Genomic DNA, 22,913 nt, shown 5'->3' with positions numbered 1-22,913 from the left:
GCACTGCATGCGTTAGCGCGAGGTCTCGCAGGGGGTGGGGAGGGGGGTCGTGACCCCCCTCCCCAACCCCCTGCGAGGCCGAGCCTGGAACGAGCCGGTGCAGGCGGCGACGTGGCGTGCCGCGGCGCCGCATGCGTAGGCGAGTCCGTCACACCCTGTCGCCTCCTTGTCTATCTTAGGGGTGTGGCTCGGGGATTGCGTGCGAACTATTTGTTGGAAAAACAGAATGTTTGCACTGCGCCTCCAACCAAGCGCACTCCATGCGTTAGCGCGAGGCCGGGCAGGGGGTGGGGAGGGGGGTCGTGACCCCCTCCCAACCCCCTGCGAGGCCGATCCTGGAATGAGCCGGAGCAGGCGGCGACGCGGCGCCGCATGCGTAGGCGAGTGCATCACACCCCGTCGCCTCCCTGTCTATCTTAGTGGTGTGGCTCTGGGGTTGCGTGCGTCCTATTGTTGGAAAAACAGAATGTCCGCACTGGGCCTGTCAACCAAGTGCACTGCATTCGTTAGCGCGAGGCCGAGCAGGGGGTGGGGAGGGGGGGTCGTGACCCCCCTCCCCAACCCCCTACGAAGCTGAGCCTGGAACGAGCCGTAGCAGGCGGCGACGCGGCGTGCCGCGGTGCCGCATGCGTAGGTGAGTCCGTCACACCCCGTCGCCTCCTTGTCTATCTTAGGCGTGTGGCTCTGGGGTTGCGTGCGTCCTATTTGTTGGAAAAACAGAATGTTTGCACTACGCCTGTCAACCAAGCGCATTGCGTGCGTTAGCGCGAGGCCGAGCAAGGGGTGGGGAGGGGGGTCGTGACCCCCCTCCCCAACCCCCTGTGAGGCCGAGCCTGGAACGAGCCGGAGCAGGCAGTGACGCGGCGTGCCGCGGCGCCGCATGCATAGGCGAGTCCATCACACCCCCTCGCCTCCTTGTCTATCTTAGGGGTGTGGCTCTAGGGTTGCGTGCGTCCTATTTGTTGGAAAAACAGAATGTCCGCACTGCGCCTGTCAACCAAGCGCACTGCGTGCGTTAGCGCGAGTCCGAGCAGGGGGTGGGGGGTCCTGACCCCCCCCTCCCCAACCCCCTGCGAGGCCGAGCCTGGAACGAGCCGGAGCAGGCAGCGACACGGCGTGCCACGGCGCCGCATGCGTAGGTGAGTCCATCACACCCCGTCGCCTCCCTGTCTATCTTAGGGTGTGGCTCTGGGGTAGCATGCGTCCTATTTTTGGAAAACAGAATGTCCGCACTGCGCCTGTCAGCCAAGCGCACTGCGTGCGTTAGCGCGAGGCCGAGCAGGGGGTGGGGAGGGGGGTCGTGACCCCCCTCCCCAACCCCCTACAAGGCCGAGCATGGAACGAGCCGGAGCAGGCGGCGACGCGGGGTGCCGCGGCGCCTCATGTGTAGGAGAGTCCGTCACACCCCGTCGACTCCCTGTCTATATTAGGGGTGTGGCTCTGGGGTTGTGTGCGTCCTATTGTTGGAAAAACAGAATGTCCGCACTGCGCCAGTAACCCAATCGCACTGCGTGCGTTAGCGCGAGGCCGAGCAGGGGGTAGGGAGGGGGGTCGTGACCCCCCCTCCACAACCCCCTGCGAGGCCGAGCCTGGAACGAGCCGGGGCAGGCAGCGACGCGGCATGCCGCGGCGCCGCATGCGTAGGCGAGTCCGCACACCCCGTCGCCTCGCTGTCTATCTTAGGGGTGTGGCTCTGGGGTTGCGTGCGTCCTATTTGTTGGAAAAATAGAATGTCCGCACAATGCCTGTCAACCAAGCGCACTGCGTGCGTTAGCGCGAGGCCGAGCAGGGGGTGTGGAGGGGGGTCGTGACCCCCCTCCCCAACCCCCAGGTGGTGACGCGTCGTGTCGTGGTGCCGCATGCATAGGCGAGTCCGTCACACCTCGTCGCCTCCCTGTCTATCTTAGGGGTGTGGCTCTGGGGTTGCGTGTGTCCTATTTGTTGGAAAATAGAATGTCCGCACTGCGCCTGTCAACCAAGCGCACTGCATGTGTTAGCGCGAGGCCGAGCGCGGGTGGGGAGGGGGGTTGTGGCCACCCCTCCCCAAGCCCCTGCGAGGCCGAGCCTGGAATGAGCCGGAGCAGGCGGCGACGCGGCGTGCCGCGGTGCCGCATGCGTAGGTAAGTCCGTCACACCCCGTCGCCTCCTTGTCTATCTCAGGCGTGTGGCTCTGGGGTTGCGTGCGTCCTATTTGTTGGAAAAACAGAATGTTTGCACTGTGCCTGTCAACCAGGCGCACTGCATGCGTTAGCGCGAGGCCGAGCAGGGGGTGGGGAGGGGGGTCGTGACCCCCCTCCCCAACCCCCTATGAGGCCGAGCCTGGAACGAGCCGGAGCAGGCGGTGACGCGGCGTGCCGCGGCGCCGCATGCGTAGGCGAGTCCATCACACCCCCGCGCCTCCCTTTCTATCTTAGGGGTGTGGCTCTAGGGTTTTGTGCGTCCTATTTGTTGGAAAAACAGAATGTCCGCACTGCGCCAGTCAACCAAGCGCACTGTGTGCGTTAGCGTGAGTCCGAGCAGGGGGTGGGGGGGTCCTGACCCCCCTCCCCAACCCCCTGCGAGGCCGAGCCTGGAACGAGCCGGAGCAGGCGGCGACGCGGCGTGCCGCGGCGCCGCATGCGTAGGCGAGTCCATCACACCCCGTCGCCTCCCTGTCTATCTTAGGGGTGTGGCTCTGGGGTTGCGTGCGTCCTATTTGTTGGAAAAACAGAATGTCCGCACTGCGCCTGTCAACCAAGCGCACTGCGTGCGTTAGCGCGAGGCCGAGCAAGGGGTGGGGAGGGGGGTCGTGACCCCCCTCCCCAACCCCCTGTGAGGCCGAGCCTGGAACGAGCCGCAGCAGGCAGCGACGCGGCGTGCCGCGACGCCGCATGCGTAGGCGAGTCCATCACACCCCGTCGCCTCCCTGTCTATCTTAGGGGTGTGGCTCTGGGTTTGCATGCGTCCTATTTTTGGAAAACAGAATGTCCGCACTGCGCCTGTCAACCAAGCGCACTGCGTGCGTTAGTGCGAGGCCGAGCAGGGGGTGGGGAGGGGGGTCGTGACCCCCCTCCCTAACCCCCTACAAGGCCGAGCCTGGAATGAGCCGGAGCAGGCGCCACGGCGCCTCATGCGTAGGAGAGTCCGTCACACTCCGTCGACTCCCTGTCTATATTAGGGGTGTGGCTCTGGGGTTGCGTGCGTCCTATTGTTGGAAAAACATAATGTCCGCACTGCGCCTGTCAACCAATCGCACTGCGTGCGTTAGCGCGAGGCCGAGCAGGGGGTGGGGAGGGGGGTCGTTACCCCCCTCCACAACCCCCTGCGAGGCCGAGCCTGGAACGAGTCGGGGCAGGCGGCGACACGGCGTGCCGCGGCGCCGCATGCGTAGGCGAGTCCGCACACCCCGTCGCCTCGCTGTCTATCTTAGGGGTGTGGCTCTGGGGTTGCGTGCGTCCTATTTGTTGGAAAAATAGAATGTCCGAACAGCGCTTGTCAAGCAAGCGCACTGCGTGCGTTAGCGCGAGGCCGAGCAGGGGGTGGGGAGGGGGGTCGTGACCCCCCACCCCAACCCCCTGCGAGGTCAGGCCTGGAACGAGCCGGAGCAGGCGGTGACGCATCGTATCGCGGTGCCGCATGCGTAGGCGAGGCCGTCACACCTCGTCGCCTCCCTGTCTATCTTAGGGGTGTGGCTCTGGGGTTGCGTGCGTCATATTTGTTGGAAAAACAGAATGACCGCACTGCGCCTGTCAACAAAGCGCACTGCATGCGTTAGCGCGAGGCCGAGCGCGGGTGGGGAGGGGGGTTGTGGCCACCCCTCCCCAAGCCCCTGCAAGGCCGAGCCTGGAATGAGCCGGAGTAGGCGGCGACGCGGCGTGCCGCGGTGGCGCATGCGTAGGTAAGTCCGTCACACCCCGTCGCCTCCTTGTCTATCTCAGGCGTGTGGCTCTGGGGTTGCGTGCGTCCTATTTGTTGGAAAACAGAATGTTTGCACTGTGCCTGTCAACCAAGCGCACTGCGTGCCTTAGCGCGAGGCCGAGCAGGCCCTCCCCAACCCCCTATGAGGCCGAGCCTGGAACGAGCCGGAGCAGGCGGTGACGCGGCGTGCCGCGGCGCCGCATGCGTAGGCGAGTCCATCACACCCCCGCGCCTCCCTGTCTATCTTAGGGGTGTGGCTCTAGGGTTTTGCGCGTCCTATTTGTTGGAAAAGCAGAATGTCCGCACTGCGCCAATCAACCAAGTGCACTGCGTGCGTTAGCGCGAGTCCGGGCAGGGGGTGGGGGGTCCTGACCCCCCTCCCCAACCCCCTGCGAGGCCGAGCCTGGAACGAGCCGGAGCAGGCGGCGACGCGGCGTGCCGTGGCGCCGCATGCGTAGGCGAGTCCATCACACCCCGTCGCCTCCCTGTCTATGTTAGGGGTGTGGCTCTAGGGTTGCATGCGTCCTATTTTTGGAAAACAGAATGTCCGCACTGCGCCTGTCAACCAAGCGCACTACGTGCGTTAGTGCGAGGCCGAGCAGGGGGTGGGGAGGGGGGTCGTGACCCCCCTCCCTAACCCCCTACAAGGCCGAGCCTGGAATGAGCCGGAGCAGGCGCCGCGGCGCCTCATGCGTAGGAGAGTCCGTCACACTCCGTCGACTCCCTGTCTATATTAGGGGTGTGGCTCTGGGGTTGCGTGCGTCCTATTGTTGGAAAAACATAATGTCCGCACTGCGCCTGTCAACCAATCGCACTGCGTGCGTTAGCGCGAGGCCGAGAAAGGGGTGGGGAGGGGGGTCGTGACCCCCCTCCACAACCCCGTGCGAGGCTGAGCCTGGAACGAGCCGGGGCAGGCGGCGGCGCGGCGTACCGCGCCGCCGCATGCGTAGGCGAGTCCGCACACCCCGTCGCCTCGCTGTCTATCTTAGGGGTGTGGCTCTGGGGTTGCGTGCGTCCTGTTTGTTGGAAAAATAGAATGTCCCAACAGCGCTTGTCAACCAAGCGCACGGCGTGCGTTAGCGCGAGGCCGAGCAGGGGGTGGGGAGGGGGGTCGTGACCCCCCACCCCAACCCCCTGCGAGGTCGAGCCTGGAACAAGCCGGAGCAGGCGGTGACGCATCGTATCGCGGTGCCGCATGCGTAGGCGAGCCCGTCACACCTCGTCGCCTCCCTGTCTATCTTAGGGGTGTGGCTCTAGGGTTGCGTGCGTCATATTTGTTGGAAAAACAGAATGACCGCACTGCGCCTGTCAACCAAGCGCACTGCATGCGTTAGCGCGAGGCCGAGCAGGCGGTGGGGAGGGGGGTCGTGACCCCCCTCCCCAACCCCCTGCGAGGACGAGCCTGGAACGAGTCGAAGCAGGCGGTGACGCGGCGTGCCGCGGTGCCGCATGCGTAGGCGAGTCTGTTACACCCCGTCGCCTCCCTTTCTATCTTAGGGGTGTGGCTCTGGGGTTGCGTGCTTCCTATTTGTTGGAAAAACAGAATGTCTGCACTGCGCCTGCGAACCAAGTGCACTACGTGCGTTAGCGCGAGCCGAGTAGGGGGTGGGGAGGGGGGTCGTGACCCCCCTCCCCAACCCCCTGCGAGGCCGAGCCTGGAACGTGCCAGAGAAGGCGGCGACGCGGCGTGCCGCGGTGCCGCATGCGTAGGCGAGTCTGTCACACCCCGTCGCCTCCCTGTCTATCTTAGGGGTGTGGCTCTAGGGTTGCGTGCGTCCTATTGTTGGAAAAATAGAATGTCCGCACTGTGCCTGTCAACCAAGCGCACTGCGTGCATTAGTGCGAGGCCGAGCAGGGGGTGGGGAGGGGGGTCGTGACCCCCCTCCCCAACCCCCTGCGAGGCCGAGCCTGGAACGAGCCGGAGCAGGCGGCGACGCGGCGTGCCGCGGCGCCGCATGCGTAGGCGAGGCCGTCACACCCCGTCGCCTTCCTGTCTATCTTAGGGGTGTGGCTCAGGGGTTGCGTGTGTCCTATTGTTGGAAAAACAGAATGTCCGCACTGCGCCTATCAACCAAGCGCACTATGTGCGTTAGCGTGAGGCCGAGGGGTCGTGACCCCCCGCCCCAAGCCCCTCCGAGGCCGAGCCTGGAACGAGCCGGAGCAGGCGGCGACGCGGTGTGCCGCAGCACCGCATGCGTAGGCGAGTCCGCTACACCCCGTCGCCTCCCTGTAACACCCCATGCGCCTGTTAATCAAGCGAGGGTGTGACGTCGGATTGTCCCGTTGTAGCCATGTAAAAAGATTCGCCAAGTGGAGCAGGCTGTTTGGCTCGGGCTAGCCGTTGTAGTGTTCTTGATTGGCTGGAAGAAATAATTGTCTAAGCGAACTGCAATGCTTTATTGACAGCACATCTTCCGTCCCATACCGGACTGCACAGTGGACTGCATTTTTTTAGGTGAGGGGGTACTGGAGTTACTTGCTAGTTGTGCGTTGTTGGGCTTTTGTTTGTTTGGGGCTGTGAGAATTTGTTGGGTCCAACGCGTTGGTGTGTAAGATGCATTGGGCTCAAGTCGGCCTGTGAGCACGGCTAGTTACCGGTGTGTGTGCGCTCTAATATTTAGTCCCACCTCGCTCACGGACACCGCGCTCAACCTGTTTATAAGCGTTGGCGAGGCATATCGGTCGAACTCCTCTGGTTACTTATGTGGGCGCTTATACACGGCGCTCGCTGCTCTACGCTCTCTGGCCTGTGGGCTCAGGTGTGACCGGCCCGATGCATTGGGGCTCAGAACGGCTCGCCTACTGTGGGTGCAGACCTATTACGAGACTGGCTGGGGCCTGGTTGCAGTTGGGTGGTCAATTTTTTTCCTTATCTGAAGCATTTTTTTCTTTTTGGAGGATATATATTTTCGTGGTAGTACAAAAGATGTCATTTGTACTGCTTGCACCAACGTTGAGTACTGCACTGCGTGTAGCAAGTCTTTGTGTTGTGCACCGCACGGAAGTTGCTGCTGCCCTTGTCGTTCTACATTTATGCATGTACTGCACTTCATGTATACACTTTGTGAACTGCCTTATATTTGTTCTGTGAACTATATTCACGTTTGTTTGGAATGGTCTGCGGATTATATGTTTTAGAAATATTAATATTAATGTTCTTTTTCTATAATTACTATTTGTAGACTGCATGTGGACACATGTGTATTGCTTTTTTTACCATTGTGAACTTCATTAATCTTTTGTTTTTTAGGTATGAGTTGTAGTCAGATTACCTAATTTTTTTGTTTAAAGTTGTTTTTGAATATGTTTTGTATGTGAATAGTATGTTTTGGTATCACACATTAAATTTTTCAAAGTTGTCTAGATACTTGTTCTAATACAAACTAAGTTCTGCGAAAGCAATTGATCACAAGCAAACTGACATTGTTTTTACAAAAGAAATGTTCGATATGAAGCAACGGACATCATCAAAAGCTTGCATACATGAAACAGAGAACAACACAACGACTAAAGTAAAGTGAAACTAAACATAGCCCTGGTTATTTCTAGTTGCTGTATTGGATTACAGCCTTGTTCTTCTTCTTCTTTGCTTCTTTGTCTCTTTTTGCCCTGTCTAGTCCCATTATGACATCGTAGATGATTCTCCATGACACATATGTTGCGAATGCATCTATTGCTGCATACTTGATAAGCTTTTCTGGCAGCGGGCAAAATTCCCACAGAGTATGGTCCTCCTGGCGGTTAATTTTTTTCTCCATGTCATGGTAGTGAATGTCTATCATCCTGCCGGCAACATCAGCCAAAGAGTCAAACTTCTTTTTATTGTATGGGTCTCTCCATTCCACCTGAATATCAATGTAGTTGTCGAAGTTGATCTCCAAACCACATACCTTCAGCTTGCTTTTGTCTCCTTCAATGGCGAATCCGACGAAGGTGTACTCACCATTCATGAGGAATTTGTCTAGTTCCACTGGCCTGCAATATGTTTGTATAGAGTGAATATAGTTTATTTCTTAGAACTACCAACGTTTTTTTGTTTTTTATGAAACTGAACTGCAATATGAATATCTGAATCTGTTGCATTGAGTAGTTGCTAATACTTTTTTCAACATAACTAGTAAATCTGATAATAGATTGCATAAACAATGTATGTTTTGTGCATGCTTGTATTCTTGAACTGAATTTCATACATGTTTTGTTTTGTATAGTAATGTTGTAGTTTTTTATTGTTCAGCCAAATAATTTGTATTTGGTAAAACAAAATAAAACTGCGTGTATTGCTAGATCATATAATTCAAGAATTGAACACATGATTGACATACATGGAGCCAGATGAAAACTGTCAATGAATTCATATGCCATGCTTTTCAAAAATGAGAACAAAAGTTTAAATATTTGGCAATTGCAGTGAAGAAAATTTAAAATCAATATTGACAAGCAATAGTACAGATTGATAGTTATTCTGACCTGTTTGTAGCTGCAGAGATGTGATAGACAAGGCATTCTTTTTCTACGCATAGCTGGAGCACTGTTGCCCACTGTGGCTTCACGTAGTGCGTGTACTCGACATCAACGCCGACTAGTTTGACGGGCATTCCGCCGAGCTTTCTCCTGAACGTGGACAGCATCTTGTCCACGTCTTTACCCTTGCTTGTGCAAACGACGTGGAGCTTGTGGTTGCTGTGGAGGTGGACGTCGTGGAGCTCCCTAGTGTACGCGCAGCGCTGCTTGTACAGAGGTGCATCCGCCATGACTCTCCTATGCTCTCTCGTGTTTGTTCTGGAGAGAGGTTAGTGAAAGGAAGTGTGGAGAACAAGATGCAATGGGGTTTTTGGGGGGACGAAGCAGTTGTGTTTTCTCCTCTGCTCTCCTTGACAGGACGTGGGAGAGGTGGAGCGGGGTGGTAGCGTGGTGGGGCTCTGTTTTAAGTTACGTGGCAACTGCAGAGAGGTTCTGCTATGAGGAGGCTCTGTTAGTGCGTTGGAAATCCGGAACGTCGTCGCCTCTTTTTTTGTGACTAGTTCAAGGTATTTACGCAACTGTCAGAAAATGTGATGATTGTGTTTTCGGTGAATTTTCCAAGTCAGTGGACTTCTTTGCTATCAGAACAGAACTGCGTATGTCCACATAGTGTACTGCTTTGAAGTGAAATTTATTCTTCGTACACTAGATTATATCGGATTAGGATTCACACAGATGTACGCACATTTAGTTTTTTGATGGAGTTCTTTCTTTTCTTCTCTTTTTTGTGGTAATACAGCTTTTGTGTGGATGGATGGTAGTGTGGGTAGGGGTGTCGGACTGCTTTGCTTATAGCAGGGCTGCATTCTTCATTTTAGCCATACTGCATTGCAGAGTGAAGAGAACTGCAATTCAGAAAAAAAGAATACTTCGTGCTTCCACGTGGAGAACTGCATTGTTGTACGTCGCGGACTGCATTTGTACGTTGACTTCGGGCTTCCTGCGTTTTATTTATTAATAATTTCTGGCAGTGCCGACGCACATATTTTTTTGTTTGTTGTTATTCATTTAAAAAATGTTTCTCATTTTTCTTTTTGATGTTTTATTTTTGAACTTATTGTTTTTTCTTAGTGGGCCTTGTTGGCCCTGTGTTCGGGTAGTGAAGACGCATTGGGCCCAAGTCGGCCTGTGAGCACGGCTGGTTCTCGGTGCGTTGTGTGCAGCCTAACGTTAGTCCTACCTCGCCCGCCGAAGACGCGCCCGACCTGTTTATAAGCGGTGGCGAGGCCGCTGTATCGAACTCCTCTGGTTACTTATTTGGGCGCTTATACACGGCGTTCGCTGCTCTATGCTCTCTGACCTATGGGCCCATGTGCGGCCGGCCCCATGCATTGTGACTCAGAATGACTCGCCTTCTCTTGGCGCAGACCTACTACGAGACTGGCTGGGGCCGGTAGCACCTGGGTGGTCAATTTTTTTTTCTTTGTATTTTTCTGTCTTAAGTATTTTTTCAATGTCGGGGCGTGCACTGCTTTTAGTAAATCATGCGTGCACTGCATTGATCAGGGTTCTGTACTGCATGTGCATGCATTCCGTACTGCATGTACAGTTCTCATTTTCGTTTCCGTGTTTTTGCTATTATGTAATCTTTTTTTCCAATGTATGGGAGTGCACTGCTTAGTAAAGCATACATGTACTACATTGATTATGGTTCTGTACTGCACGTTCATATATTTCCGCACTACATATACAGGTCGCATTTTTCTTTTTGTGTTTTTGCTCTTATGTATTCTTTTTTCAAATTTAGGTTCGTGCACTGCTTTGTTGGGTATGTGTAAACTTCATTCGACACAGTCTGTACTGCATTCGTGCACAATTTGCACTGCGTGCGTCCTGTTTGCACATTGCATCTTATTTTCGTTTTGTACACTGCTCAAATCTAATGATACATGAGCAAACAACAGAAAAAAAATTATCCCAAGCATTCTGTACGACAAGTTCATCATCAGCAAACTAAGTTGAACAGAAAGCAATCTAACATAATCAAAGTTCATCATTACAAGCGATTCTGCATGGCAAGCAAACTAAGTTCAGCACACAAGCAAACTAACGATACATAAGCAAACAACATAAAGCAAATTTGATGATAATTCTAAAACGACGCTGGCATTGTTGGCTCTAAGCCGGCACCATCTTCTTGTTCACCAGTTAGGCTCTCCCCATCCCCAGCTGCTCCTGGTGCGCTTCTTGGGTGGCTCCTCCTTCTCTAGCTTTGCACGGCGAAGCCCGTCCCGGGTGAGGGTGATGCGGTTCCATATCTCGTACGCTGCGTAGGCGTCCTTTGCCGCGTACTCGATGTGCCTCATGAACAGAGGTAGGGTGGCCCAGCACTTGTGTTCGTCGTCGGTGATCTTCTTCTTCATGTTGTTGTAGTAGTCGTCGATGAGCATGTCGGAGACGTCTCCAAGGGAGTCCAACTCCTTGGTTGCCTCGGGCACCCTCCACTCCTTCTGGATGTCGACGAAGTTGGCGACCTCCAGATTGACGCACTCTAGCCTGGTTTTGTCGCCATCGACGGAGAAGCCTGCAAAGGTGTACCTGGGGTCGGCGAGGAAGTTGTCGAAGACGGTGCACCTTTTAGCGGCGCTCATTTGGAAGAGCAGCACCGGGTGATTCTTGCCGATGGAGAGCTGGCAGAGGGCGGGTTTCTGCGTTGCTTCAGGCTCGTTGTTGTACTCGAGATCAATGTCGACGATCTTGTGGCGCTGGAGGCTGAGGTGGCGCTCATACTGCGCGAGGGAGATCGCCATCTGCTTCTTGTCGTTGGTGTGGATGACGTGCAACTTGGTGTTGCCGTGGGCCTCCACGGCCCTGTCGCCCTTGTACTCGTCGGTGAACGCCATCGCCGGTAGTAGGGCTTGGTGCTTTTGCGTGGATATGGAGCGATTTGGTGGCAGCGCAATGGATACTTGTGTTGTTGTGGATGAGAAGGCCTTTGGCAGGGGTCTGAATTTAAGGTGAGGGCGCAGGGTGGGATGGCCGCGTCGGATGAACTGCACGATCTCACTCACAATGCGGTTGTGCAGATCGTGGGTTGGTGTTGCATCTGTGATCGTGGGCTTGTGGCGATGGAACCGCTCCAATTGGGTGGTTGTATGCAAACGTCGTTTTTTTGACCACCACTTTCTGTGCGAATGGGCATTTTGTTATGTTTATATATGTATCCTGCGTGATAATGAACTGCATTTGTTATAGTTCTGCACTGCATCGTCTACAATACAGAACTGCACTTTGTCTACACGTGCGTACTTCACCGTTTTTTGCGTGTCCTTGTTGCAGCCCCTGAAAAAAGTACAATGTATTCCGAAATTTTATGAGTTTTTTGCTGTGTTCTATGCCGTGTATTATTCATGTAGGTAATCCGGAATTGGATTGCTATATCGTACTGCATCGTGTAAGAAAATGCACTGCATTTTTCTAGTGCTGCGTACTGCATCTGGTTTTTGCCTGTACTTATTGCAGTCCCTGGTACGGGAGGGGTAGGGGAAGGGGCGGGGGGGTTGGGGGCGGCCCCCACTTTTTTTGAACTTATTGTTATTTCTTAGTCGGCCTTGTTGGGCCTGTGTTCGGGTAGTGAAGACGCATTTTGACCCAAGTCGGCGTGTGAGCACGGCTGGTTCCCTGTGCGTTGTGTGCGTCCTAATGTTTAGTCCCACCTCGCCCGCGGAACGCGCGCCCGACCTGTTTATGAGCGCTGGCGAGGCCGCCGTATTGAACTCCTCTGTTTACTTATTTGGGCGCTTATACACAGCGCTCGCTGCTCTATGCTCTCTGACCTGTGGTCCCATGTGTGGCCGGCCCCATGCATTGTGACTCAGAACAACTCGCCTTCTGTGGGCAAAGACCTACTACGAGACTGGCTGGGGCCGGTTCCACCTGGGTGGACAATTTTTTTTCTTTGTATTTTTTTCTCTTAAGTATTTTTTTCAATGTCGGGGCGTGCACTATTTTAGTAAATCATCCGTGCACTGCATTGATCAGGGCTCTGTACTACATGTGCACGCATTCCGTACTACACATGTTTTGCGCTACATTTTTGTGCACTGCATGGGTAGCATTTTTCTTACTGTTTTTCCTCTTACGTATCCTTTTTTCTTAGTGTACGGGTGTGCACTGCTTTGGTGCGTCTATGCGCACTGCATTTGTCATAGTCCTGCGCTTCAGGTGTACACATTTTGCACTGCGTGCATCCTTCTTTGTGCCAAAGTTGTGACTGGTTATGCCAACGCTACGGACTGCATGACTTACATTTAAGGACTACATCAGGTGCAGTAATTTCTGCTTTGTGCACTGCGCGAAAGTGCTTCTCTTTTGCTTCATTTTGAGCATGTACTGCACTTCATGCACACATATAGTGAACTTCCTGGTAGGACTTTGGAGAACTACACACATAAAATGGTCTGTGGATTATAATTTTTTAGAGAATTATTATTTAATGATCTGCGGTTAGTTCGTGGGAATTGCTGCAGTTAAAGTACACCTTCTTTTTCTGGTTCTTTTTTCTTTGGTAACATAAGCCTTTATTGATTGTCCTTTATTCTTGGTAACATAATTTTCATTAACTCCCCTTTAATTTTCAGTTTTGACCTTTTTGCATTCCTCTTCTATAAATGTAGGCTAACTTCTACCCTTCCTTTGCAGTTCATTTCTCATCTAGCCGCAAGTTCTCTCCTTTCTCCAGCCTCTCTTTATTTTTTTCCTTTTCTAGGTTTTTGTTGCGATGGCTCCAGGCCCCTGCGCGAATCTCTTCTGCTGCGGCCATGGTTGTGGTGTGCCGACGCACTGCGATTGTTCAGCTTGCTCGCAGGCCCGTCATGCTCGTCGTGGGGGGAAGGTATTGTGCCGAACTGGGCGAGCGGAGTAGCTTGCATATGGAACAGTATTCACGGAAGGATTGGATATGGGCCAAATCAACGTTTCTGCGTTCTATTCTGCCCTGCTTCGCCGTGGCCTTGGCCGCACAAGTCCTTTTGTCCATCAGCTTACGCCAACAGATGTGGAGACTCACTACAAGATGGTATGTTTCGTTAGATATGATTTTTTCTTTGTGTTTTCTACTTTTTTTGAATAATTCCATTCTATTCTGAACTTTTAGTATTTTAGGAACGCACTTTTTTTTTGAAATGTACTGCACTGTGTTCTTATTTCTTGTTTTTATTTTTTTGCTTGTGTGCATGCAGCTTGTGTTTTAGTTTGCATGGTTACAATATGTCAACTGCTTATATATTAGCTGAGCACTACATGTTTTGACATTTTTTCCCAATTTGTATGGTGTCTACTACATGCAGCTAGTCCCGAGTACTGCATGATAGTTCAAAGCATACTGCATATTTGCAAGTTCCGTACTACATATTAAATTGTGTTTTATCTGTACTGCTTGTTGGACTATTGTGCACTTCATCTAGCTCGTGTTTGTAGTGTGTGTAGGTTTTTACCGCACTATGCACAGTCTGAGAATTGTACTTCTAGTATCGCTCTCAAACAGTTTTATTATTTTTTTGCAGAAAATTCCTCAACGAGCTGTTAGGTATCTCCGGCTCAAGAAGAAGGGAATTCTCCAAGTTGTTCTTGGTAATGGATACCTTAAACCAGCCAAATACCGTGTAGGCGTTGACGGGCGGCTGTGTCTGCAGAAAGGGTGGAAGGAATTTGTCATTGAAAGTGGCCTGAAGTCTGAGCAAGTTGTTGTCCTCAACTTCCTTGAACTCGAGGATCGCACGGTTAGAATCACGTTTGACGTGATTGGTTAAGGTTATGAGGTTGATTTGTAATAAGTACTTTTGCGTGTCGAACGCTTCATCTTTTTGATGTGTTTTGTAATAAGCACTTTTGTGATCTGAACCACTTCAATTATTATTCTGAACTTCGTGCTGCCAGTGAGCTAACAGCATTTTTTACATGGTTTTTTAATCAAAATGTGTCAATGTTTTACTCTAGACTGCTATATATATGGTATACTCTATATACCATTTTCTCTTTACATGGTTTAGTTGAATAACTCATAGTCCACGGGAAATTTGTGTTTACACAAAATTTAAACTAATACATAAGTCATAGAGATAAGCAAACTGCTATGCATATGATTAATTTATTGAAGTTCATATATTTTGTCGTTAACCTGCTGCTTCTGCGCGGTGACTGGAGCGTGTATAATGTCGCACTTTCTTTTGTTTTCCGTGGCGGTGTTGCTGGTTCTTCTCTCTGCACCGTTGTGTTTGTAGCCCCTCGCGTGCTGGTTGATGGCTGCTTTGGTTTTTCAGCGCTGCGAACTGCATCCTTCTTTGCTCCCCTCGTGCTGGTTGTTGGCTGCTCTCGTTTTCCAGTGTTGTGAACTGCATCCTTCTTTGCTCCCCGCGTGCTGGTTGATGGTGGCTTTCATTTTCCAGCGCTGTGAACTGCATCCTTCTTTGCTCCCCGCGTGCTGGTTGATGGTGGCTTTCATTTTCCAGCGCTGTGAACTGCATCCTTCTTTGCTCCTACCTTGTTTTTTGAAAGTGGTGTCGTTCTCGGTTTTTTCTGTACAGCAGCATTCCCTTGGGGTGGTCTTATTGGCATTGTTTCTTCATGTTCTTCGTCCTCTTCACTCTCTTCACTCTCTTCTTCCTCTTCCTCATCTTCATCATCTATTTCTTCATAAGCCACTATTTCTTCAGTTTCTTCACGTTCTTCGTCCTCTTCACTCTCTTCTTCTTCCTCCTCTCCTCCATCTGCTTCTTCATAAGCCATTTCTTCTTCAGTTGTGTCACCATCTTCTTCTTTCATTTCATCTTCTTCGTCTTCCTCATTTTCTGATCTTGTTCTTTTGGGGCAGGTTCTTGAATTGTGTCTCTTCCTCTTTTTGCAGATGCTACAACGTCTCGGTTTCGTCCATTTCTTAGTGTTGTGAGTGGAATTTCTGTTTGGTTGTGCATCGCCATGTCCTTGTTTTTCTTGTTCATTTCTTTTTGTACAGGTCCTGGAATTGTGGCCGCTGATTTCATTACATGTTTTGCACCTTCTTATTCCCAGTGGGTGACCATTACTGTCCAGCTCAGGCTGTGGCTTACTGTTTTTGTCATCATTTTTCTCCTTGCATGCAACCTTTTTCTGGGTTGCGTCACCCCCTTTCTTCCTTCCTCTTGTGTTTCAAACAGGAGGTGGAAGAATTGTTTGTTTTTTGATAGCACTAGTTCTGCTATGTTCAGTATTTTCTACTTGCTCGGCATTCTTGTCATGCTGGGATTTCTCTGCTTGCTTTAGTTTTGCTGCTTCTTCTTCTTCTTCTTCTTCTTCTTCTTCGTTGAGCACGTCAACTTCCTCGATCAGTGCCCTCATACCAGACAACGCTCTGTGGCACCCAGCGTTGGACCTTGTCGCTCTGTTTGCAAGGTCCATTGCTGTTTCTGTTAGCAATTTTCTACGGCAAAAAAGCGAGGTTCCATCTGGTGTTGTTTGTTCGTAGTCTCTTCTGTCAAAGGTTGCATCTGATCTTGCGTTACGGGTGTATCTTTTCATGATGTACACCTCAGGAATCTTGAGTACTCTCAAATGAGAAAGCATGCATAACACATGGACGCAAAAGAGCCATGCAGACAAACACATGATTTTTTTGTTTTGTAAGTGAACTGCATGAAATTAATAAACACATATTTTTTTCGTTATTTGTTCATTTTTAAAGAAGTGAACTTCATTTGGTTGTGTGAATTACTCATGCATGTGGACTTTTAAAGTTCAGTAAGTGAGCTTTCGTGCATGACTATGAGAAACTAGATTTTTTTTGCTAGGAGTCTCACCTATGTGTGTCCAGAGTTTGCACTCACATTCGTAGACACCTTTCTTTTCATCGGCGACCACATGGAAATTATGCCTTGCCCAGTCAAATGCATCCGATCTGTTGTAGTGGTGTACGAGATACTTTGTCGGGTTCTCAGGGCACCGTTCTGCTCTAAATGCAGTGCTACAGTGGAGTGTTTCTTTGAAATCTGCAAACACTGCCCTTGTATACACTTTTGATAGCTGAACTTCAAACCCAAACTTGGTTGTTGTTTTTACCTCTGACTGCATGATCACAAATGCACTGTTACGAACCAGCGAAATGAAAAAATTGTTTGTTTTTGTAGTCATATTTTAGCAGTTTTTGATTGACATTTTGTTTACCTCATTTGCTACTGTCTCTGCGTGCTCGACGGCCTTCCTGGTCTGAATGCACTTGTCCACCTGCTGAGCAAACAGATGGAGATCATGCTTCTCCTTGACAAAAATTTTCTTCAGTATGCGGTTCATGCTCTCACTTCTCTGTGTGGAAGTCATCCGAGCACAGAAAATTTCCTTGTAGTAAGCCGAGATCCACTCGTGCCTGTCATCCCACAGCGAATTCATCACTTCGTCGTCTTGCAAGTTGTATCTCTGAATGAGGTTCTTCCATGCTCGTTCAAATTCTGACGGCATTAGTGGGTGGTTCAGCACCGCATTGAGTTCAACCTTGAGTTTCTCGTGCGCCTTATACAGCAAGGCGAGGTGGTCTTTGTACTTCTTCATGATATGCCACCGGCACAGCTTATGCAGAGTATGTGGGAGGATAGTTTTTAATGCTGCCTTCATCAAAGAACACTGGTCTAAGAAGTCACAAATAGTGTTTTTTATTAAGTTGTTTGTGTGTGTGTAAGATAGATGGAAGAAATATAAGTGCACCAAACAAACGTAAGTATGTAGGTGTTGTTGTTTTTTTGTACCTATGAGCATGCAGATTGGCGGCTTGTTGTTCATACACCTCAGAAAGGTTTTGAAAATCCACTCGAATGATGGTATTGCTTCATCTCGCACGAGGGCAACAGCAAATATGGTGCTCTGTAGATGCTGGTTCACTCCCACGAAGACTCCCAGCGGCATGTGGAATTTATTAGTTTTATACGTCGTGTCAAATGTAACGCAGTCTCCAAAATCTTCATACGATCCTTTGCAACTTGCGTTCGCCCAAAAGACGTTTCTTACACGGTTATCTGCATCAATGTCATAATCATAGAAGAACTCTGGGTTTATCTTCTGCATTTTCTTGAAGAAATCCAGAAGTTTCTTGACATCATCTTCGGACTCTTCTCTGGCAAACTTCTGTTTCCTTCATTTTCAGACACAATGCAAACTCATCTCATCAAACAGGGAATAATTACCGGCAGAGTGCTCATGAGATATGCTCTGTGACGTGCTTACTTGTTTACCAGTCACGGCTAGTATGTCCCATGTACTGCAGACCACCGGACATACGCGACAGCGTCGACATCATCTGAGCATGTGTGTGGTTGTCCAGTTGCATGTCTTTCACTAATTGGTCTATCAAAGGATCGTCTTTTTTGTGCGATCGCATGTGCAAAAGCAACCCGGGGCTTTCCAGCATCTTGTGATTGTGGTTGAGTTGAACCATTTCTATCACAAATTTGCCATCCTTCCTCTTTTTGACTCTAATCTTTGCCTTGCAGCCAATCCTTTTTTATGTCTTCTGACGTATCCGGTTATAATCTGACACAGTCTGCTTGTGCGTCCCTTCTCTTGAGAAGACAATGTAGGCGTTTGTCCTATGTTTTGCCCTCTTGCGTATGCCAAACCCTGCACATCTTGCATAATTGTTGTAAAAGTCCCATGCCTTGTCGTACGTTGTGAACTTCATTCCAGCAGCAGGTACGAGGTTCAGCGGCATGTTTTTATCCTGCATTAATTGGAATGCTCTATGAGATAATTTGTTTTGTTCTATTTTTTAAATACGAGGAGTGCATACGAGTTTAATAAAGCATTGCAATGTTCCAAAGTTTTCAGAAGAATCCAATGTATTAGATGCTAGGTCAAACCTCACAAGAAATATCAGTGTGCACTGCAATGTTATCTGAATGGACTACAACTATTTTTTTCAGAACATAAACTTACATGTGTGTAGAGTCGTTCACCCGATGGTGTTTGCAGCTCGCCCGGTTGTATTGGACATGGCGGGGTTATAGCAGATCTGTGTAGTTGAGGGTCTCGCGGCGGCAATAGTGAGGAGGATTTGTACCTGCTGTTGACTTTTGACCGAGGCACCGTTGGTGGTCACAGCGTCGAAGTTGATGCAGCAGGTCTGCTTGGAGCTCTGTTTTTTCGATGCAGCAGGTGGACGCTGAGCTCTGTTTTGGGGTGCAACAGGTGGACGTGGTGGTAATCAGTGTTGTGATGATGTCTCAGTGGATTGGTTTGAAAATTTTGGACCAGTGGCACATCATCATAGTCATAATCATCATCTGCTGCAACATCGTGTTCAACTACATCATCATTGTTTGTTCGGACATTTTGTCCAAACGTAGTGAACTCGTGCTTATACTCTGGGTTGAGAACTGTTATTGGCTCATCTTCATCGTCATCATCTTCATCATCCCGTTGGTGAGTGCCTTCCCAGACGAATGTGACATCATCGTCATCTTCAACTACATCTTCTTCCAGGAAAAAATCTTCTTCCGGAGAGTACTGCACCCTGTTTGTTGTCGTGAAGAATCCTCGAGGATTCTCAGGGGTAACCCAGCCAGTATCTCTTTCAGAAGAAGCTCCACTCTTCTGAAAGTTGTTGTTCTCCGTGTTGTCAATTATGCGCGGCATTTTCTATCTACTGAACGTCATTTCCTGCACACAAAATGACCGAGCTGCATTGTCAGGTTAAATGAACTGAATCATGCGAATTGCAATGTGTTCGAAATGGTACTGCCGAAGTATTGCACGCTGACTGCATCACCCCACAAGGTGAACTGAAGCAACCGCACTGCATCGTTATCCGTAATGAACCTATACAAGTGTACTGCATAACCGATCAAGTGCACTGCATTTTCCTCCACAACGAACAGAAGCAACCGCACTGCATAGTTTTTGTAGGCGTACTGTACTGTTTGTACTGCTTTGTCTAGAATAACTACATTGAGATGGTTGAGGAAGTGTACTGCTTACCTCGTGTTGCAGTGATTTCTTGCGTTTGTAGGAGGAAGTTCCCTTCTCATCCGTCTGCACAACTTTCACATTCGCCCGTGCAGTCCACTTGCCCTTCAGAAGTTCATGAGCGGTCTGGACGCTGCTCAAGGTGAACGGGGACGGAGGATTTGCCCTGAAGGTCGTTGCAGACTTATTCCAAGAAGCTGCTGTGGATGAAGGAACCTTGCGCACAGTCCTCCTTGCTCGAATTGGTTTGATGTCGAGGCAGCACCAATCCACATCTGATGAAGTACAGCTAATTGCAGGCCCGGAGGAGTTCGGTGGCGGCGCTACCGAGCTGCCGCCGTGGAAGAAGGCCCATATGTTGCTCGATGCGTGCCGCGGAAGAAGGCCGAGAGGTGACGGGAGGCGTCGCTGCCTGGACGCCGCCGTGGAAGAAGGCCGGGAGGGGAGGGGCAGCATCGCTGCCGGCCGCCACCACAGAAGAAGGCCGGGAGGGGAGGGGCGGTGGCGCTCCTGGGCCGCCGCCACGGAAGAAAGCAGGTAGGGGAGGGGCGGCATCGCTCCCAGGCCGCCGCCGCGGAAGAATGCCTGGAGGGGAGGGGCGGCGGTGCTCCCAAGCCGCCGCCGTGGAAGAAGGCCGGGAGGGGAGGGGCGGCGGCGCTCCCAAACCGCTGCCGCGGAAGAAGGCCGGGAGGGGAGAGGCGGCGGCGCTCCCAGACCGCTGCCGCGAAAGAAGGTCGGGAGGGGCGGCGGCGCTCCCAGGCCGCTGCCGCGGAAGAAGGTCAGGAGGGGAGGGGCGGCGGCGCTCCCAGGCCGCTGCCGCGGTAGAAGGCCAGGAGGGGAGAGGCGGCGGCGATCTGTTGGTGGTGTGCAGAATAAGGCTGGTGTTATTAGAATAAGAGTCTTAAGGGGTGTTATCATAATAGACCCACCCTATATATATATATTGTCATATGATTTCTTATGCTAAAGTAACAATCTATTCACAACGTCAAGTATGAATCAGAAACTTCATTGAAAACTAACAAACTATAGTCTCAGTCATTGAAGCAATTGCAATTTATCATAACATCGGAAAGAGTCAATATAAGAGCTTTTCAGCAAGTCCACATACTCAACTATCATTTAGTCTTTCACAATTGCTAACACTCACGCAATACTTATGGGTATGGAGTTTTAATCGGACACGGAGAAAAGATAGGGGCTTATAGTTTTGCCTCCCAACCTTTTACCTCAAGGGTAACGTCAACAATAATAGTTTATGATAACTTACATCAAATTGGATATATATATATATATATATATGTATATATCAGGATCTTTCCAACACAATGTGCTTGCCAAAGGATAAAGTGTAAAAAGGAAAGGTGAAGATCACCATGACTCTTGCATAAGGCATAAGACAAAAATAAAAGATAGGCCCTTCGCAGAGGGAAGCAGAGGTCATCATGTGCTTTTATGGTTGGATGCACAAAATCTTAATGCAAAAGAACGTCACTTTATATTGCCACTTGTGATAAGGACCTTTATTATGCAGTCCATCGCTTTTATTACTTCCATATCACAAGATCGTATAAAGCTTATTTTCTCCACACTAATAGATCATACATATTTAAAGAGCAATTTCCATTGCTTGCAACAATGACAACTTACTTGAAGGATCTTACTCAATCCATAGGTAGATATGGTGGACTCTCATGGCAAAACAGGGTTTAAGGATGATAGGAAGCACAAGTAGTATCTCTACTTGGTGCAAAGAATTTGGCTAGCATGAGGGGGGAAGGCAAGCTCAACATGTTGGATGATCCATGACAATATGCTTTATTTTGGATATAAGAAAACATAACACATTACGTTGTCTTCCTTGTCCAACATCAACTTTTTAGCATGTCATATTTTAATGAGTGCTCACAATCATAAAAGATGTCCAAGATAGTATATTTATATGTGAAAACCTCTCTTTCTTTATTACTTCCTATTAATTGCAACGATGACCAAAACTATGTTTGTCAACTCTCAACAACTTTTATTCATCATACTCTCTATATGTGAAGTCATTACTCTTCATAAGATCAATATGATCCCTTTGTTTCTTTTTATTCTTTCTTTTTCTTATTATTCCCTCAAGATCATAGCAAGATAGCAAAGCCCTCGACTCAAAACTAATCTTTATTATATATAGCTCACGGACTCGATTACATAGAGGAATCATAAAGAAAAACTCAAAACTAGATCATACTAAAACTTTATTCTACTAAATTAAGATATTACCAAAAGGATCGGACTAAGAAAAAGGTAAAGATAGGAGTGTGATGGTGATACGATACCGGGGCACCACCCCCAAGCTTGGCAGTTGCCAAGGGGAGTGCCCATACCCATGTGATTATGCCTCTTTCTTCGGGGGTGGTGATGATGGAGTTGTTGATGATGTAGGCTTGTCGTCCATCTTCCAAGGCATAGGCTCACCATCATAGAATGATGATCGAGTCTCCGGGATCCTCAAATTTGCAGCCAAACTCATCCTCTTGAATCTATATTCATACTCACAGTTTTGGTTTTGCAGGTCATAGATTTGGGCTTGGAGGTGCTCGATTTTCTCGTGAAGCTTGAAGATGGTCTCCCCAATGTTCTTGGCATCTAGCTTGTGGTTGTTGGTGAACTCCGTGATCATTATGTGATTGGCGTCGAGTCCATGTTCCACCATCTCCTGACACTTGAAAACTTGTTCCTCCATTGCTTCGAGCCTTGTCTCCGCGCTTCCGGTCCTCCTTGGTCCCTCAACATCGCTAATGTGCAGCAACCCCTCACGCATCTCAATGGTTTGAGGATGTTGCAGCACTTTCGCGAGTTAGGGGTTGATGACCTTCTCGAAGAACTTGTCCTTGGGGGCGTTTGAATACGTCAAGGTGATCTAAATCTGTTAGAAAAACAGCTCGAAAGAAAAACAGAGGATATTTGTGTGGTACGGTGGTCAAAACCTTCGGGATATTATATAATGAATTTTTACCGACCAAAAGAAGTATCGTGCAAGAAAACGGAGTCCGGAGAGCACACGAGGTGCCCACGAGGCAGGGGGCGCACCCAGGGGGTAGGGCGCGCCCTCCACCCTCGTGGATGCCTCGTGTCCTTTCCGGACTACTTTTTATTTTCCTATTTTCTTAAATATTCCAAAACGGAGAAAAATTGCTATTAGAACTGTTTTGGAGTCGGTTTACTTACCGTACCACATACCTATTCTTTTTCGGAGTCTGAAACGTTCCGGAAAGTATCCTTTATGTACTCCTCCGGTGTTACGGTTTCAATAACATTAGTTTCAACATTTATGAGATTACCTGAGATATAATGTTTGATTCTTTGACCATTCACCACCTTCGGATTTGTGCCTTCGAAGTTGTTGATTTTTATGGCACCGGAATGATAGACCTCCTCGATAACGTAAGGACCTTCCCATTTAGAGAGGAGTTTACCTGCAAAAAATCTTAAACGAGAGTTGTATAGCAAAACATAATCACCTACACTAAACTCACGCTTTTGTATCCTTTTTTCATGCCATCTTTTAACTTTTTCTTTAAACA

At 49.8% G+C, this 22,913-nt stretch overlaps 3 protein-coding genes across 3 annotated transcripts; all 3 read right to left on the bottom strand.

Annotated features, from left to right (window-relative positions):
- Positions 1-7,442: 7,442 nt before the first annotated feature.
- On the bottom strand, positions 7,443-8,648 carry LOC109750992 (uncharacterized). Its single transcript, XM_020309908.1, has 2 exons — positions 8,365-8,648; positions 7,443-7,872 (listed from the first exon to the last, which is right to left on the bottom strand). Exons 1-2 carry the CDS (start codon positions 8,646-8,648, stop codon positions 7,443-7,445), a joined length of 714 nt encoding a protein of 237 aa, XP_020165497.1.
- A 1,911-nt stretch (positions 8,649-10,559) lies between these two features.
- LOC141022896 (uncharacterized) lies at positions 10,560-11,261 on the bottom strand. Its single transcript, XM_073499176.1, has one exon. It carries the CDS (start codon positions 11,259-11,261, stop codon positions 10,560-10,562), a length of 702 nt encoding a protein of 233 aa, XP_073355277.1.
- Positions 11,262-15,543: 4,282 nt separating this feature from the next.
- LOC109750991 (protein FAR1-RELATED SEQUENCE 5-like) lies at positions 15,544-17,674 on the bottom strand. The gene is made up of 5 exons (XM_020309907.1): positions 17,613-17,674; positions 17,389-17,512; positions 16,555-16,992; positions 16,218-16,455; positions 15,544-15,938 (listed from the first exon to the last, which is right to left on the bottom strand). The coding sequence occupies exons 1-5, from the start codon at positions 17,672-17,674 to the stop codon at positions 15,544-15,546; spliced, it is 1,257 nt and encodes a 418-aa protein (XP_020165496.1).
- Positions 17,675-22,913: the final 5,239 nt, after the last annotated feature.

Source organism: Aegilops tauschii, chromosome 5 (assembly GCF_002575655.3).
Source record: "Aegilops tauschii subsp. strangulata cultivar AL8/78 chromosome 5, Aet v6.0, whole genome shotgun sequence".
NCBI classification, from domain to species: domain Eukaryota; kingdom Viridiplantae; phylum Streptophyta; class Magnoliopsida; order Poales; family Poaceae; genus Aegilops; species Aegilops tauschii.
Note: the sequence above shows the minus strand (reverse complement) of the source record. Positions and strands in the feature narration are given on the sequence as shown.